This window comes from Camelus ferus, chromosome 3 (genome assembly GCF_009834535.1).
Source record: "Camelus ferus isolate YT-003-E chromosome 3, BCGSAC_Cfer_1.0, whole genome shotgun sequence".
NCBI lineage: Eukaryota > Metazoa > Chordata > Mammalia > Artiodactyla > Camelidae > Camelus > Camelus ferus.
The window spans coordinates 65,898,925-65,915,668 of record NC_045698.1 but is presented as its reverse complement, the minus strand read 5'-3'; the positions used below and the strand labels follow the sequence as shown (position 1 = coordinate 65,915,668).

Genomic DNA, 16,744 nt, shown 5'->3' with positions numbered 1-16,744 from the left:
AATGGAGTAAATCCCTATGGGCACTAATTCTGCAATGAGCCTTTTTGTGTGTTCTACCAGTTACTCACTGTTTCAGTGTTACTGTTAAAAAGAAGTTAAGTGTTTATAAATATATTTTTAATTAAAAAAATGCCAAATTTTCTGTGACATTCCCATCCCTAGCCCCAGTGCTTAAAGTACCAGTCGAATTCAGGGGCACACTGGAGACAATAAATTAGCTAAGCTCTCAAAAGTCTCTTTGCTAGGGAGTACATTAGTTTCCAATTTTAGTATATCATATTGCTGAAGTAACCAAAAACCTGTCTTCTTCCTGTAGAGTCATTTCAAATATGTTTGGATCTAATGAGTGTATAGGGCAGTAAGCCTACACTAGTAATTCAGAGTCAGACATGCATAGATAACACTATATTCACTGACGCATGTCATCACTCTCAGTCTTAAAACCACCACCTCCTCCTCTGTGAAGCCTTCCCTGATTCGAGACACAAATCATATTTCTCCATCTTCAAAAGTAATTATGTCACACTGCCTGCATCTGCCTTAGATACATATTTCCTCTTCTAGACTGTATGCTAGTTTAGGTAAAAACCGAAAAGCTCAACTCCTATGACTACAATAACGCATAGGTACATAGCAGGCCCTCAAATACTTCTTGAATGAATTTCATTTCTGATAAAAATGTAGCAATGCTAAGTCCTCAAGATTATCAGATACACATAACTCAACTTAGTACCTGTTACTCTCTTATTTCTGTATCACCCTTCACAGTGTTACTTGTTCTTTAAATGTATTCATTCTTGTTCCCAACAGTTCCCCTTGTCTCCTGCATCACTGACTTTCCCTCTCTACTCTAACATTCCATTAGCAAACAAAAACTATGTAACAGTCCTCATTTTAAACAAATAAAAGATGCCTTTTCTTAACCTAGTGTTATCACTCCTTCAGTTATCACTCTATCTCTTATTCCTCCTTTGTAGTAAATGCCTCAAAAAAGTTGTCTGCATCTGCCATCTCCATTTGCTCTTTTTCCATTTTATCTTCAGCCATCTTCCAACTGTCATTCCACTGGAATTGGTTTTTATCAAGGTCACTGGTGCAGTTCATGGTGTCAAACCAATGTCAATTCTCAGGCTCACCTTTATCAACCTACTCATAGCATTTGATATGATTGATCATCCACTCCTCCTTGAAAGTCTTTCTGCACTTGGCCTTGGCACATCACTCTTGATTCTTGCCCTATTCACTGGCCATCCCTCTCTCTATCTTTTGCTGGATCCTCCTTATCTTCCTAAGGACTAAATTTTGCTGTCCCTGGCATTTAATCTTCAGATGTCTTTTCTTCTCTAAATTTACTTCCTACTTGATTTCCTTAACCCCAGGGGTTTTAAATGACTCCCAAATTTATGTATCTAATCAGACTTCCCCTCAATTCCAGACTCATATCCAACTACATGCCTAGTAGCTCTTCTTGTGCATCTCAAACCTACTCAAAGATTGAACTCTATTTTCTTCTTTCCCCAAATCCACTCATCCAATAATCTTCTCACTTCAACAAATAACAACTCCATTTTTTTAGCTGTTCAGACAAAAATCTTGAAGTCATCCTTTACCCCTCTCTTAGTTCCATATCTAATCCATTAGCAAATTCTACTGGACTAACCTTTATAATACATATCAAATCCAACTTTAGCTCATCACTTTCACCCTTGAACATGCCACCATTATCTTGCCACTGGTTTACTACAACCACCTCCTAACTAGTCATCTTGACTCCATGTGATGTTAAAGGCTAAGTGATCTTAAAAAAAAAAAAAAAAAAGTCATACTATGGTACTTCCCTTGTCAAATGACTTTTCATTCCACATAGTATAAAATTAAGGACCTTCCCATGTCTTACTAGACGCTACAATGACCTGGCCCCTATAATCCCTCTGACTTCATCTACTACTTTCCTTTCTGTTTATTCCACTCCAGATATATTGGCTCCTTGCTGGTGCTTGAACATGGCATGCGACCTCTCATCTCAAGCTGTGTGGGAATCCCCAAGACAAGTCCCAGGTATGATGACATGTTAGAAGGACTCACAGGACTCGGTGTATAGTCATGCTCACCACCATGATTTATTAGTGTGAAAGGATATAAAGCTAAATCAGCTAAGGGAAAAGGTTCATGGGACGACCAAGTACAAGCTTCCTAGAGTCCTCTCCAGAGGAGTCAGACAGGACGTGCTTAATTCCCCCAGCAACAAACTGCGACAACACATATGAAACGATGCCTACCACAGAGGTTCCTTAAAGACTCAGTACCCAGGATTGTTATTGGGGGGCTAGTCACAGAAGTATCCTAGCCAGCACCAAAATTCCAGACTCCCAGAAGGAAAACAGATATATAGCACAAGCCACGTTGTACAAACAGTTTAGGCACACTGAGTCATTCTTATCAGGGAACGGTGGGGACTCTCCTGAAACCCAAGTTCCCTGATACCAGCCAAGGGCCAGTCCTGCAATCAGGCCTTTCTAAGGATGGCAGTCTCAGGCCTACCATTTCTGCACACAAACCCTATGTATTGGTTATTCCCTTTGCCTGGAACATTCTTCCCACATAAATCCACAAGCCTCATTCCCTCACATCCTCCAGATGATAATCGAGTATCTCTTTATCGGTGGTCTTCCCCAACCATCTCATATAAAACACCACTTCCTCTGTCACTCTCATGTCCCTCACCATGCTTTATTTTCATACCAGCACTTACAACCCAGCATAGTACCTATTTCCTCATTCATTTGTATACTGACCCCTTGAAATGGAAGCTCCACAGCAGAAGTGACATAGTCCACCTCATTCCCTGATGTATCCCCAGCACCTAGGACAAAGCCAGGTGTGTGGATGGCACTTAATACAATCTGCTAAATGAATGGATTCTCACAAGGCAATCTGCATCAGAACTAGGCTTGAAGATTATAGGCTTGAAGACCAAATACATTTCCCTGCTGACATTTACTGTTTCTTGCACACAATATAAATTATCCAGTGTCCCATTTTTCTCAATTATGTGGGATATGTGCCAGATTCCCAATTCTGAAAAAAGTAGTTATATTGACAGGGATTAGGTATGCTGGGGAGACCACGTGCTCAGAAGACACTGAATTCTGGGTTCAGAGGAAGAAGGAGTTCTGTAACAACAGATCCTGAAATAACTGTTCTGTATAAGAACAGAACCACAAGTTTTAAAATTTTCTCTATTGGCAGGTCCATTACAGGCTTTAAAAATCACCTCTAACTGGAATATATTTTATACAGCTAATTGAACTCCTAATTTCCCTATTTATTAATAGTACTACCATTCTCACTGCCTGTCAGGCTAGAACCTGGAAAACATTTCTGCCTCCTTCTTCACGCCTTACCCTGTCACTGAGTCCTTTAAGTACTTCCCTCCACCTAGTGTTATTTCATACGCATCGCTTTCCTCCCACTCTCATTACCACTCCTAACTTTAAACTTTTACCATTGCTCACTTGGACTTCAGCAGCAATTTCCTGATTTTAGGTCTCTTTCCACTTAAATCCACTTTATAAACTGAAACAAATTAATTTTCCTAACCAGTAACTTTAATCAGCCATTCCTCTGTTTAAAAATCTTCTAAAGCTTCCCATTGATTACATAAAAAAAGTCCAGATTCCTGATGGCATTCAGGACCTTCTACAATTCAGTCCCAACCGACCTTTCTCATCTTTCCCCTTCACCACATGTGGCTTCCACTGCAAACATCTGCTCACCAAACAAAAATTCCCTGCCCATTAGTATCCGACTTTTTCTTTGCAGACCTCATTGTGCCACTCCTGCCCATTCTACTGTCCCCATTCTTCTTTACCTCTACTCTTCCTATTATTTCATTCACCTCAATTTCCATTTTCTTTTGAAAAATTTCTCTTCATAGTCTCTGAACCATTCACTTAGCACATATTATCTCATTGCTTCGTAAGTACTCACCACCTAAACTTTGAGTTTCTTGATGACATGGACTGTATCTCACATGTTTTACATATTTTTCTTCTCTCTTCAGGACACGAATTCAAGTTATTGATCTTAATCCGACAGCCAGAGTAAGGAGGCAAATAAGCCATCATATTGGGCCCTCCCTCCCAACACAGCATGAGTGGCACTGATATCCCTGTTCTGTTCTCTGGCTCATGGAGATCCTGATCAGGTTTCTAGTTCTCTGTTTTGCTTCACCCCAAAACCTGGAGTCTATTTTTATAATTCTACAATATAATCTTCAATTCTTAAAAATCTCGTTTGGTTACTTGTTTTGGCAATTCTGACTTTGGAACATACCTTAATCCTGAATAACACAGCCGAGGGCTTAGGACCTTCCCTGGACATATGCCACCTGTAGATCTGGACAGTGACCCAACTTTAAAACATACATTACTATAAGATCTGGCTAACTACCCAGAATACTGGTCAGAAAACTTCAACAAGAGGCAGAGAAAGAAAGAAAATCCCAGATAAAGTTAAGACCAAGATTTAAATAGAAGCAAACATCTTCCAGCTTATTAGGATACCTGAAAATAATACTTATTTAATCTTTAAAGCAATCTAAATTAGACAGCTTGCTCACATGTGAAATTAATTTGTAACCTACTCCAGGTACTTTTTGTGCATAGCAATACCTTAAAATAGGAAAGAGAATCAAACATTTCTTCAATCTGTTCTGAAGACTGAATAGATGATGATGATATTGGATGAGATGAATTCAAGGAATCTTTCTTCAGGGTTTTAAATCGAGCATCTAAGAAATCTTCATACTAGCAAAAAGTGAAACAGATTAAGAAACCATGAACAGTATTAAAGGCAGAGGCAAGTATATAGTAATTATTTATATGAATTAGACTAACTACTACTTAAGGTCATTTAAAAAAATTAACTAGCTTCACTAAACTTCAGAACATAAGTTTTGGAAAATGTAGGAAGAATGTGACATTAATGCATATTCCTTAAATTTAAAAATAAAATTATAATCTCCTGGCCCCATCAATAAGTATTTCCTAAACAACAGCATAAGGATGAATTAAGAATCTATTTATTACTAAAGCAACCAAACGCTAAATCCAGATATTCAAAATGAATATGTGAAAACTGTTAGTATATACTTGTAAAACAAAAAGCTGAAATTGAAAAAAATAGGAACTGTTTCTCAAGCTGATTTCTCACACATAACCCAGCTTTTCTATTAAAATAAGATGCATTAGCTGAGGTCCATGTGAAGTAAAACATGACTCTCACACAGAAAGAAGCCTTTGAGAGAATAGCAGAAGCTCCCCTAGAATATATATGAGAAGTTTTTAAACATTCTGGGCACCACCAAGTGGTGAAACTGTATATCTCATTGCTTAATTGAGTAGCATACACATACAGATTTAGAGTACCTTGCTTAGCATTCTAGCCAAAAATGAGTTCCTTTTACCATGTGAAATTTTTGAACAGATCCTAGACAAAAATTTCAAATTGAAAGCTTTAAGAGTACTCCTTTTTTGAAGCAGTATTGTATCATGTGTCCAGGAAGTCTGATAGAAAGTCACAGAATTTTCGGGTTGCAAGGGATCTTTATCCTTTTCCTCCTATTGCATGAATTATTTGGCAATATCTGTCGTATCATGACCTAGTGTGTCCAAATAACTCTAAGGATAAGGAATATCTCCAGAGAGTGTAATAACATAGTAACAACATAATTATGCTCTCTATAACAGAATGGTGCTCCATGTCTTTGAAAGGGGCACAAAACATGGTTTGTACCTAAAAAAAGGCAAATTATTTGTATCAACTTATGTATCACTGTTCTAGGAATAATCACAGCGATAACAGAAACAATATTGCAACAAAACACGACAATTTTTTCTCTCCTTATACATAGGATAAAAACTTCTGTTTTGCAAAAAAAGCCTTTTTAACTTTATCTAAATTCCTTCAAGCATAAGGACCATATCTAGTAAATATAAAATGTAGCAAAGCGATTTCAAATGTTCATCTTAGTGACAAAGTGTAAAATAAGATCACATAATTTCAGCTTTCTAAACTGTATCGGTAAATAAAAGAATAATTTTCATTGTCAAATCTCAAGAGGTATAGAGATCAGTAACAAGGGTCAATTTTATTTTATCTTTCTAGAAACATTTGCATTGCTCCAGACACATGGAAAATACATGGCAAATGTGATGACTATATTCCCCCCCAGGATTCACTGTAGGCCTAACAGTGTACTTACACTGGAGAGCTCTTCAAATATTTTTTCCAAAGAGAAATACTCCATGAAAGTAGCAAAACCTTCATTTAGCCACAGATCATTCCACCACTGCATTGTTACCAGATTACCAAACCACTGTGGGAAGAAACAGACTACTAACCAACTTTACATTCTCAAGAATTTTCTAATAATTGAATTGCCAGATTAACCACTTGTAACCAGATTACAATTACTTAAAAATACACTTATTATAGTTAAGACAAATTATATTCTAATTAAAAACTTACAAATAAATTGTATTTGTTATCTAAATTTACTTTAAAACTGAAATTAAAAATTTAACATTTACCTTAAATAGGAAAACAAGAAAGACAGACAATTAGCATATTTATCAATTTAACACACATGCTATATTACTCAGTAAACAAAAACAGTTTTTTAGCCACATCATTAAAAGTGTGATTTCCTAGATAATGAAATTCTTCTACTTTCTAGTAACAAATTAGTATGATTATTTTCTATTTTATCTACAACCATCATGACAACTAAAAACTAAATGTCTATGTAAGGGACGTTCTTATATTCAGAGAGCCCGTACTGCATGTTCCCCTCAGTTTCCCAAGCTGAGGACAGTATTTACATGATTCAGAACAGAATTAGAACAACATTCCTTAAGAAACTTGGCATGCATATAAATAAATGAAATCAGAAAGATCTTTAAATGACTTCTTCTGTGAGGCAGTAAGAAGGAAAAAATGATAGGACACTCAACTAAAAAATGTTATCTCAAGGTCTCTGAAATAAAGAGTGGTATTAGGGTATGCAATTCAGTCAGTGTGGCCTGGGGCTTGTCTCAAACCATCAGCAATGTGATAGGGTTACTAGGTACTGAAACAAAACACTTTTGAGAAATGCAGTAGCATATTTTTCAAAGATATTATCTTAAAACTTGTTTCAGGGGAAGATGACTTGTAAGTCCAAAAGAAGAAGTAAGAGAGAAATACTCCCCAAGCGATGACGGATGGCCCAGAAATAAGAGACCTGGAGGAGATCTCCTTAAAAAAAAAAAAACCTGCTTCTCTACACACCTACAACTACAACAGCAAATGAGCACATGTTCATCCGCCGGCGTATCGTGAAGGCTCCACGCGGGCTGCAGAGCCCGTCTACAGGCTGTGTCTGAGGCAGGGAGCAAGCTGACCTGACCACGTCCTACTCTTCCTCCACAGCCTCCCACCTTCACGACACCCCCAAAGCATACCCAACACCAATGAGCACCTCATCGAGGGTACACGAGAGACGAGGTGTGGGGAAGGAAGAGGGAGCTTCACGTACCCAAATAATTTCCTTTTCCCCATGTTATACAAAGAGTACCCTTCCTCTCCCAAATTAATAAAGAACCCAGTTCTAGCAGGAGACAAACTACAGTCCAAGAGTTGTGAGAAGACAGTGAATTCAGAGAAAAGATTTCTTCCCTACAAAGTAATACTGGGCGGCTAGCATGTGTGAGAGGCAAGACAGCTGTGTATCATTAGCAGAAAAAGAAATCTTGAGGAGACTAGTTCTTCAAGGCTCAGCGCTGCGGCTTACTAGCTGTGTAACTTTGAGCAAGTCATTTATTTAAGCTGAGTCTCAGTTTCTACATCAGTAAAATGGGATTATCACCCACCTTAGAGCAGTTATGAAAAAGACGTGAGATGATGGATGTGAAAATGCTTTATAAATTGTAAAATTCTATACAAACATTAGATAGCATTTTTATCCAAAATTAAATTTATGTTAAAAAAGCATCATTTTATTACAAAAGAAGGCAATACTATAATAAAAAGTTGAATTATCATTAGCATCTAAATGTATTCTAAAACTCTATGATATGAAACAGACCACAGCTATGAGATACAACAGCCCTGGCTGCTGATACCTGATGGGCCAGCTCATGAGCGATGATTTTAGTAATCAGTTTTCTGTCCACCACTGAAGAAGTACTATTATCATACAGAAGTGTCTCTTCTCGGAAGGTGAGCAAACCCCAATTTTCCATTGCTCCTGCTTCAAAGTCAGGAATAGCCACCAAATCTGGACATAACAGGAAAGAAGTGATCAACTTTCCCTTGTCTAAGGCATTCCCTAGTTAAATGAAAATATTTTACCCATTGGCCTATCACTGTGAATCAGAAGGCAGTAAGTTCATTTTACACGCATAAGGAAGAGGAACTTTCCAAGCCTTGCATGCGCCTCACCTACTGGTCAGGTGAGAAAGGCCTGATCAACCCCCTGAAGAGTCACCTATGCTCTGCCCCTTTGCAGAAGAAGAGACACCTAATTCCGTCACAGTGAGTCACTTCCCAGAGCAAGGAGGAGGAAACGCAGGGCCAGCGCTCTTCTATCTAGAACCAGCCCCACACTGAACAGCACAGAGATGTTCTTGATTTCCTGAGCTCCCATTACTCTTGTCACTATTTGAATTAGGAATTTCTTAGGAAATTTGAATTAGTCAACTTCAGACCGAGCCCTAAGCAAATTTCCACTCACAAAGCACCTTTGAAATAGCCCCATAAACCTCTACACATTCGGATACATTCATGGTATCTAAATTATCTTAACAAACTCAAACAATTTTTAAAACATTAACAGTGGTCCTTCGTTTTCTTTTAAAATAACTTCGGCAAAAGTTGTAACAAAACATTTGCAAAATGAACCTAGGTTATAATGGTAAGAAAAACCAGAGGCACTGTTTGATTCTTACCCAATTTCTTTAGTGGGTACTGGATTTCAAAGTAGTTTTGATAAAACTCAAGAAGCTTCACAGTTGTTTCCAAGGCATGGTGAACTTGACCAATCTTCTCTGGGACAGCATATATAGAAACCTAAAAGGAAACATGGACGATGCAAGGACAGGTACAATTAAAATGGCATGATATTCAGGTGAACACTGTTAAGAACACTATCTGAGAACTGCAGAGAGGTAGATGAGAGTTTTTAGAACAAAAATGCTTCCTTATAAGTTCTTTTAGCCTCTGTAGGGTTTAGCTAGTCATTTCCATATATACAACAATGTTCAAAAAACTTACTGATACCCTTTTCTTAAAGTTAATATAATGTCCAAAATAAACTATTTTGAATCATACAGCAATTTATAAGCATTTGCCTGTTTAATTTTATGATACTCTTCTCTTCCTGTCTGTTACCTACAATTGCCCTTCCTGGCCTATGAACTATCAAACTGTGAATTATCTAAAGGACAAAACTAAATTTTCATAATTTTCATCTTTTTAGCACCTATCACAGTGCCTGGCATCAAGCAGACATTCAACACAGCTTAGAGGGAGTGAGTTCTAACATAAACACATGAGACAGAAATGGCATATTTGTCAAAATTACCCTGGAAAAACCTATTTGAGACCAGTGCATTCTCTGCCAGTAAGTATGGCACAGCCAGCTTTCCTTCCAGCCTTGGAACTGCTTACTCTTTTTTTCCAGTTGTTGGCTTGTTTTTATGAACCATGTTGTGTCAAACATAATCATCCCCAGGAGAGTGAAACACTCAGTGAGTGGCACAGGGTATGAGAGGACTCACGCCCCACCGCCCATTTGCTCCAGGGCGCCTGCTCCACGGCAAACGCCATCACCCACATTATTTAAGTTGTTATTCTTTCCCTCTCTTTCTGATTAAGCGTGTAAGTCAAACACATATGATGTGACTAACTGTACATGTCTTATGAAGTATCAAAAAGCAAAATGTAAGTAATTATATTAAAAGCAATAGGTTTTAAAAAGCAATATTCATTGTTTTTCAATTGACTGGAAAAAGCAGCCCCCTGTACTCAACTTGGAAAAGTAGGACATGGACAAGACAGAGAAGATTAAAAAAAACTCAAACATCTCCACAGGTGGGAAATGGAGACCTACTGAATTATTCATCATTTGAAAAAAGTATATTGGTGAACTCTAACTCCAAATTAATTTTAGGCTCTTATTAAAGGACTGAACAATTGTCAACAATTTCTAAAAGGTCAAACAGATTTCAGCCATGATTGTCCTTATGTGGGGCTTTCGTCCGTAGGATATATGCATTAATCACAGAAGCAAGGAGGCAATGTGGCATAAAAATTAAATGTAAAGAAAAATTTTAAAGTAAATAACGAAACTAAATGTACAAGCTCTGTAGTTAGAGTGCGAGGTTCAAATCTCTGCTAGGTGTGTGGTCTTGAACGGGTTAGTTAACCTGTCTCCTTAGCCATAAAATGGTGATGTAAGTAGCTCCTACCCTCACAGGGTTGCTGTGAGGATTCAATGAGCTAATACCTAACGGAACGTAGAACAGTGCCTGACACACAATCAATGTTCAGTAAACAGTAGCTATTATCATTAGTACAAATAGAATCAAAATGAGGTAAAACAGAGTACAAGTCAGAAATGAGGTAAAGTGTAAGTGAGTAGAGCATATGTGGAAACAGTTATGGGGAGAATGAAGTAAAGTTAGCCAATTAAAAATATGGTGCTTTTTAAAATGACTATGGGAGAAATTTAATCTCTCACATCATGTGGCCAAGTGTACTCCACCAGCCCAGCACTTGAACACCTGCAGCCCTTGGTCCAGGGCTACGACCACAGCTTACTGGACTTGGTTCCCACCTGCCGAAGGAACTACAGGCTCATCCCGCTGACACGCACATGTCCTGCACCATCCCCCCTCCGAAGTCAGTGTCAGCAAGGGGGGAAAGAAAAGTCTGACATATTCTTCTTAAATCTACCTACCATTAAAGATGACTATACCAAAACCACTTGGAATCTGAGCCAAGTCTTTAATATCCCTGCCTGTTCTTTCCAGACATACATATTTTATGTTCTAGTCAATGCAACCATCTAGAAGATGCTGTTCCAACCATCCATATACCCCAGATTCCTCCTCAAACACCCTTGTGCCACATACACACCATTTGGCTACTCCCATCACCATGTGTGAAAACATCTTTCCTTAGAGGAAAAGTAAAGGGAGAAAAAAGAAGTTCACATGAAACTGAAATCTGACTAAAAGATTCACTTAGTCCACTGGAATACAATGATTAGGAAAAAGGTAGTTTGGTATTTTCTTTTTCCTTCTACTTCTCTTTGTTTTTTTTCCTTAAAAAAATGTGCTATGAATTCTCACTAGAGTTAAATCAGTTGGTCATTATAATTATTGTCATGCTTGTTTTAAGAGCAATAGAAGCAGTAATAAATCAACAAAGAGAGCAATCTATCTCAACAGAGAAGTTTTGACCAGCACTCTGAACTTGGAGGGAGCACTCTGAACACTGTTAAAATGGAAGTCAACTGGCACTCAGGACTTAAGACTTGTATCAACTTAAAACTTTTCTTGCAAGATCTCTTGATAAGACCTGAGAGATTTCTAAAAGACACAAGAAGTGTCCATAAAGCCTCTCGGTCAGCTCTCAGAGAAAAGGGTTTTAGCTGAAGACTAGCAGACTTGTTAGGTTTAACTTACTCTTCTCCTTACTTAATAAAAAGCAAAAACTAGATAAAAGCAAAAAGAGAACCAAACCTCATCTGCCCAAAAGAATAATAATACGGCTTGAAAGATTTACAAAGATAGAAAATATTGGAATCTTCCAACACTAAGTTTCCTGAAAAATGCCAGCTTTCCTAAACAAACTGAACACCCAACAAAGCATAAATTCCTTTAAAAAAAAAAAAAACCCACAACACCAGAATCAAGTCTACCCAGAATTACTTACTAGATTATTAGATGAGACTTGGGACCTTAGGCAAATGAAATAAATAATGTATAATGTCCTGAGCTGGTGGAAAGATACTTATGGAAGAAATGTTAGTGGAAATTTGGAAGTAAGTTTTGTTCCTGACTGAATATGGATAAATTGAAATTATAACTTCACATGGATAATACTGTTGAAGGTTCTGTTTGAATGTTAAACAGACAAGGTGTCCACCTCTGACTAACCAACACTGGAGTCTGAGTCTATGAATTAGACTTGGCTGTGGTAAAGACAGAATCAGGCAATGGCAAAAACAGAAACCTTAGCACAATCTGATAAAGCAGTGTATTTCAAAACTGGCAGAGAACTTTCTAGGTAGTTCTGGCATTCCTGAAGGAAGGAAGAGTTTTAAGGGACACTGAAGAATGGACAGACAGGATAAAATACATGTTTCTCTTTCTTTAGGCCTTTGACAACATAGTAATCTTTATCTCTGAACAGGACACGTTTAATAACCACAGTCAACTCTGACATTCTCAGTTGTTTGGTAAGACTGACATTAGTAAGTAAAGCCCTACTGCCTTATTCCTGAATCTTGAGAAATAGCCCTAATGTCAACTATTACAAAATAGAACTCATCCTAAAGATTACAACATTTTAGTGTAACAAAAACCCTTTGTTAGACTCCAAGCTTGAATTTCTGATCACCATACCTACAGAAATTATTTATTTGGTGTATTATTTGGTGTAAGAAGCAATTCTGACTATCATTTACTGGCTATGTAGATCTTGAGTCAATTAACCTCTCTGACACACTGTTTCTTCATCAGCAATATGAGGCTAATGCCCCCAACTCAGTTAGTTTATAAAATAAAAAGACATTTGTAAATGAGAGCTGCAGACAACTGCCAGCACAGATGATACCTCCACGCACGCTAGATTCTTCCCCATTTCCCATAAAAGAGAAAATCAATAAAGCAATTGTTTATTTGTATAGCATTAATTTTTTCAAAACACATTTACTACTGGGTAGCATTAAAAATGATAAAGATTATTCATATTTATAGACAAGGGAGCTTATAATATAGTTGCACATGGGAAAAAGAGAGGGCACTTTTCTCTGTGTGTGTATTACTCTCTGCCAGGTACTGCACATTTTACAGGAATTTTAAAAATCTAATTCTTGAGAGGGCAGGATAATACTGGCACTACAGTATTCGAGTTGTGGAAGGTGAGGTTGAGAGAGAATTACAGAGCAGTCTGCCAAGCGCACACAGCTGGCAAGCTGTATGGGAGGGATCTGAACCCAGGTAGATGCCAGAGGCCATGTTTTACCACACTGCTTCCTAATACATGGAAATAAAAAGCCAAAAAGTCACCTGAAACTATTCTCTCTCAATCTCTCCATCAACCTCCCTCTCTCTAGTTGACCCTTGAACAATGAGGAGGCTGGGGCAACAACTCTCTGTGCAGTGGAAAACCTGAGTATAACTTATAGTCAGCCCTCCTCATCTAAGGACTCAACCAACTGTGGATCATGTAGTACTGTATTATTTACTATTGAAAAAAATATGAATATAAATAGACCTGTGCAGTTCAAATCTGTGTTGTTCAAGGGTCAGTTGTAGACAATATATATATTTAAGCAATGAATAGTTCAGCTTGGCTAGATGAAAGAATGCACACTAGAGCAATTGAAAATATAATCAAATTTATAAGAAGGCCCTGAATATCAGAATGATGAGTTTGAATGTAATCCTACAGCATTAAGAAGCAAACATAGCTGTTGAAAGAGAAAATGAGAGGGATGGAGGGAGAAACCGAGGGAGGAAGAAAGAGAAAGAAAGGAGACAGAGAGGGGTTGGGAGAGACAAAGGGAGGGACAGAATGAAAAGAAAAAGCCAAGACTGCACACATTTTGGGACACAACAGAAAGTGCTGGGGGTTTTATATCAAAGACTGCAACAAGAAGAACTACAACAGAGATGTAACTGAAGTGTTATGAAAGACCAGAGAGGGAATTATTAATCCCAGCTGGGGGAAGAATGAAACACTTCAAGGAGAGGGTGATACTCAGCTGGGTCTTGAAGCAGCAACGTGGCTCTTCTAGACTGAGCCTTTTAGGTTTTATCAAGGCTGCGACATCTGCATCAAGGGCTAAATCTGGGGCACAAAATGTAAAGAGAGATTGATTTTTTTTTTCTGATTTAAACTAGTCTTAATATCCTTTCAAAAGGATTCTGAAAAATTCTTTGGTTTAGACTTGACAAAAACTCTCTCTAGCCGAAAGGTGAGTAAATGACATTGAGCATGTACTCAATGTAGTCTACACTTTCCCCTGAATACGAACAGGTCTCCATCCTGTAATGTGGAGCATAAAGCCGTACAGCAGTGTTACTGCTGATAAACAGCAGATAATCCTTACCTCTGCCCTTATCTCTAAGAGTTATGGGGTACATATGATCACCTTTTCTGACATAAGGAGTATGCCCTTCTTAATTAGCAAAATAGTAAGATCCAAATACATTGTGATTAAAATAAAGTTCTTTAGTCTAGAAAGGGAAACCAAATACAACTAAATGTGTTCAAAAGGTAGACAATATTCCCTAGAGGGGATCAAAAATATGAAAAAAAGAATTCCACCATGTTTCTATCACGAAAAATAATCCTTTTTAGCTTAAAGAGACCCTTTTCTCCTTCTATATTGTCAGTACAGATATTAACTTTCTTAGGTCCCTACTGTGAAATTAAGGCGTAAAATCCAGTCAAATAATTATTTACAGACAGAGTCAAATGACAAAGAAAAGCAGAGGAACCTAATTAGAACAAATGGCCAATTCTGACAAATTACAGATACACCAGACGTTTAAACAATTTTACTCTTTAAGATGAAGAAAATTCAATCAGGACTTGCTTTTTTTAAAAAGGTGTATTCAACTAACTGGAGTTTTCCTTCTAATTACATTTTTACACTATCTTTTAAGTCTGCACAACATTCTAGACTTAATGCTGTCCAATAACATTTTTTGCATCGATGAAAATGTTCAATATCTGTGATGTCCCATATGGTAGCCACTAGCCACAAGAACATTAGAAATGTAGCTACTGAGACTGAAGAAGTAAATTTTAAATTTCATTTTTTTGCAGCTTTAATGACATAATTAACATACAGTATTATGTAAGGTTAAGGTGTACAATGTGTTCATTAGATACACTTAGACATATTGTGAAATGATTACCGCAGCAGCATTAGTTAAGACTTCCATCACCTCACATAATTACCATTTCTTTTCTATAGTAAGAATATCTAAGATCTATTCTCTTAGCAATCTTAAATATCTAATACAGTATTGTTAACTATAATAATCATGCTGTACATTAGATCCTCAGAACTTATTCATCATATAAGTGGAAGTTTGGACCCTCTGACCACCTTCTCCCTATTTCCCCCACTCCTCGGGCCCTGGCAGCCACCAGTCTACTGTTTCTATGAGTTCAGCTTATTTAGATTCCACACATAAGTGAGGTCATATAGTCTTTGTCTTTCTGTTTGACTTATCTCACTTAGCATAATGCCCTGAAGGTCCATCCATGCTGTCACAAATGGCAAGATTTCCTCCTTCTCGTGGCTGACTAATATTCCATTGTGTATATATACCACATCTCCTTTATCCATTTATCCATGGACAGACCCTTAGGTTGTTATTATTGTGAATAATAATATTATTATTATGAATAATGCTGCAACAAATATAGAAGTGCAGGAATCTCTGTGACATCCTGATTTGATATATATGCTTTGAATATATACCCAGAAGTGGGATTGCTAGATCATATTGGTAGTACTATTTTTCATCTTTTGAGGAACCCCCATATTGTTTTCCACAGTAGCTGCACCAATTTACATTCCCCTCAATGGTGCACAAGGGTTCCCCTTCCTCTCCAACACTTGTTATCTCCTGTCATTTTGATGACAGTCATTCTTACAGGCATGAGGTGGTATCTAATTGAGATTTTGATTTGCATTTTCCTTCTGATTAGCAAAGTTGAGCACCTTTTCATGTTTTTGTTGGTCATCTGTATGTCTTCTTTGGAAAAATATCTATTCAGTTCCCCTGCCCATTTTTGCTATTGAGTTGTTGAGTTTCTTAAATATTCTGAATATTAATCCCTTATCACATACATGATACCTCATATTTTCTTCCATTCTGTATGTTGCCATTTCATCTTGATAACTGTTTCTTCTGCAGTGCAGAACTTTTTTAGTTTGAGATAGTTCCACTTACTGATTTTGACTTTTGTTGTATGTGCTTCTGGTGCCATATATAAAAAATTGTTGCCAAGACCCATATCAAAGAGATTTTCTTTATGTCCTCTTCTAGGAGTTTTACATTTAAGTCTTTAATCCCTTTCAAGTTAATTACTGTGAGTGGTGTAAGACAAGGGTCCAGTTTCATTCTTCTGCATGTGATTACCTAGTTTTCCCAGCATCATTTATTGAAGAGACTATCCTTTCCCTGTTGAGTATTCTTGGCTCCCTTGGCAAATATTAGTTGACCATATTTGAAGGAATTTATTTCTGGGTTCTTGATTATGTTCCATTGGTCTATGTATCTGTTTTTCTGCCAGTAACATAGTCTTTTGATTACATACTATTTTGATCACTTAATTTTTGTAGTATAGTTTGAAATCAGGAAATATGATAACTCCAACTTTTTTTCCCCTCAAGATTGCTCTAGTTGTTCAAAGTCTTTGTGGTTTCATACAAATTTTAGGATTGCTT

At 37.3% G+C, this 16,744-nt stretch overlaps 1 protein-coding gene across 1 annotated transcript in view; it reads right to left on the bottom strand.

Annotated features, from left to right (window-relative positions):
- The window catches only part of LNPEP (leucyl and cystinyl aminopeptidase), an 82,832-nt gene that overhangs the window by 21,926 nt on the left and 44,162 nt on the right, over positions 1-16,744 (bottom strand). Inside the window, exons 5-8 of the mRNA XM_032476403.1 lie at positions 8,991-9,111; positions 8,166-8,320; positions 6,266-6,379; positions 4,674-4,808 (exon numbers count right to left, since the gene is read on the bottom strand). Of these exons, the coding sequence (XP_032332294.1) occupies positions 4,674-4,808; positions 6,266-6,379; positions 8,166-8,320; positions 8,991-9,111 (525 nt within the window). The remainder of the gene's footprint in view (positions 1-4,673; positions 4,809-6,265; positions 6,380-8,165; positions 8,321-8,990; positions 9,112-16,744) is intronic.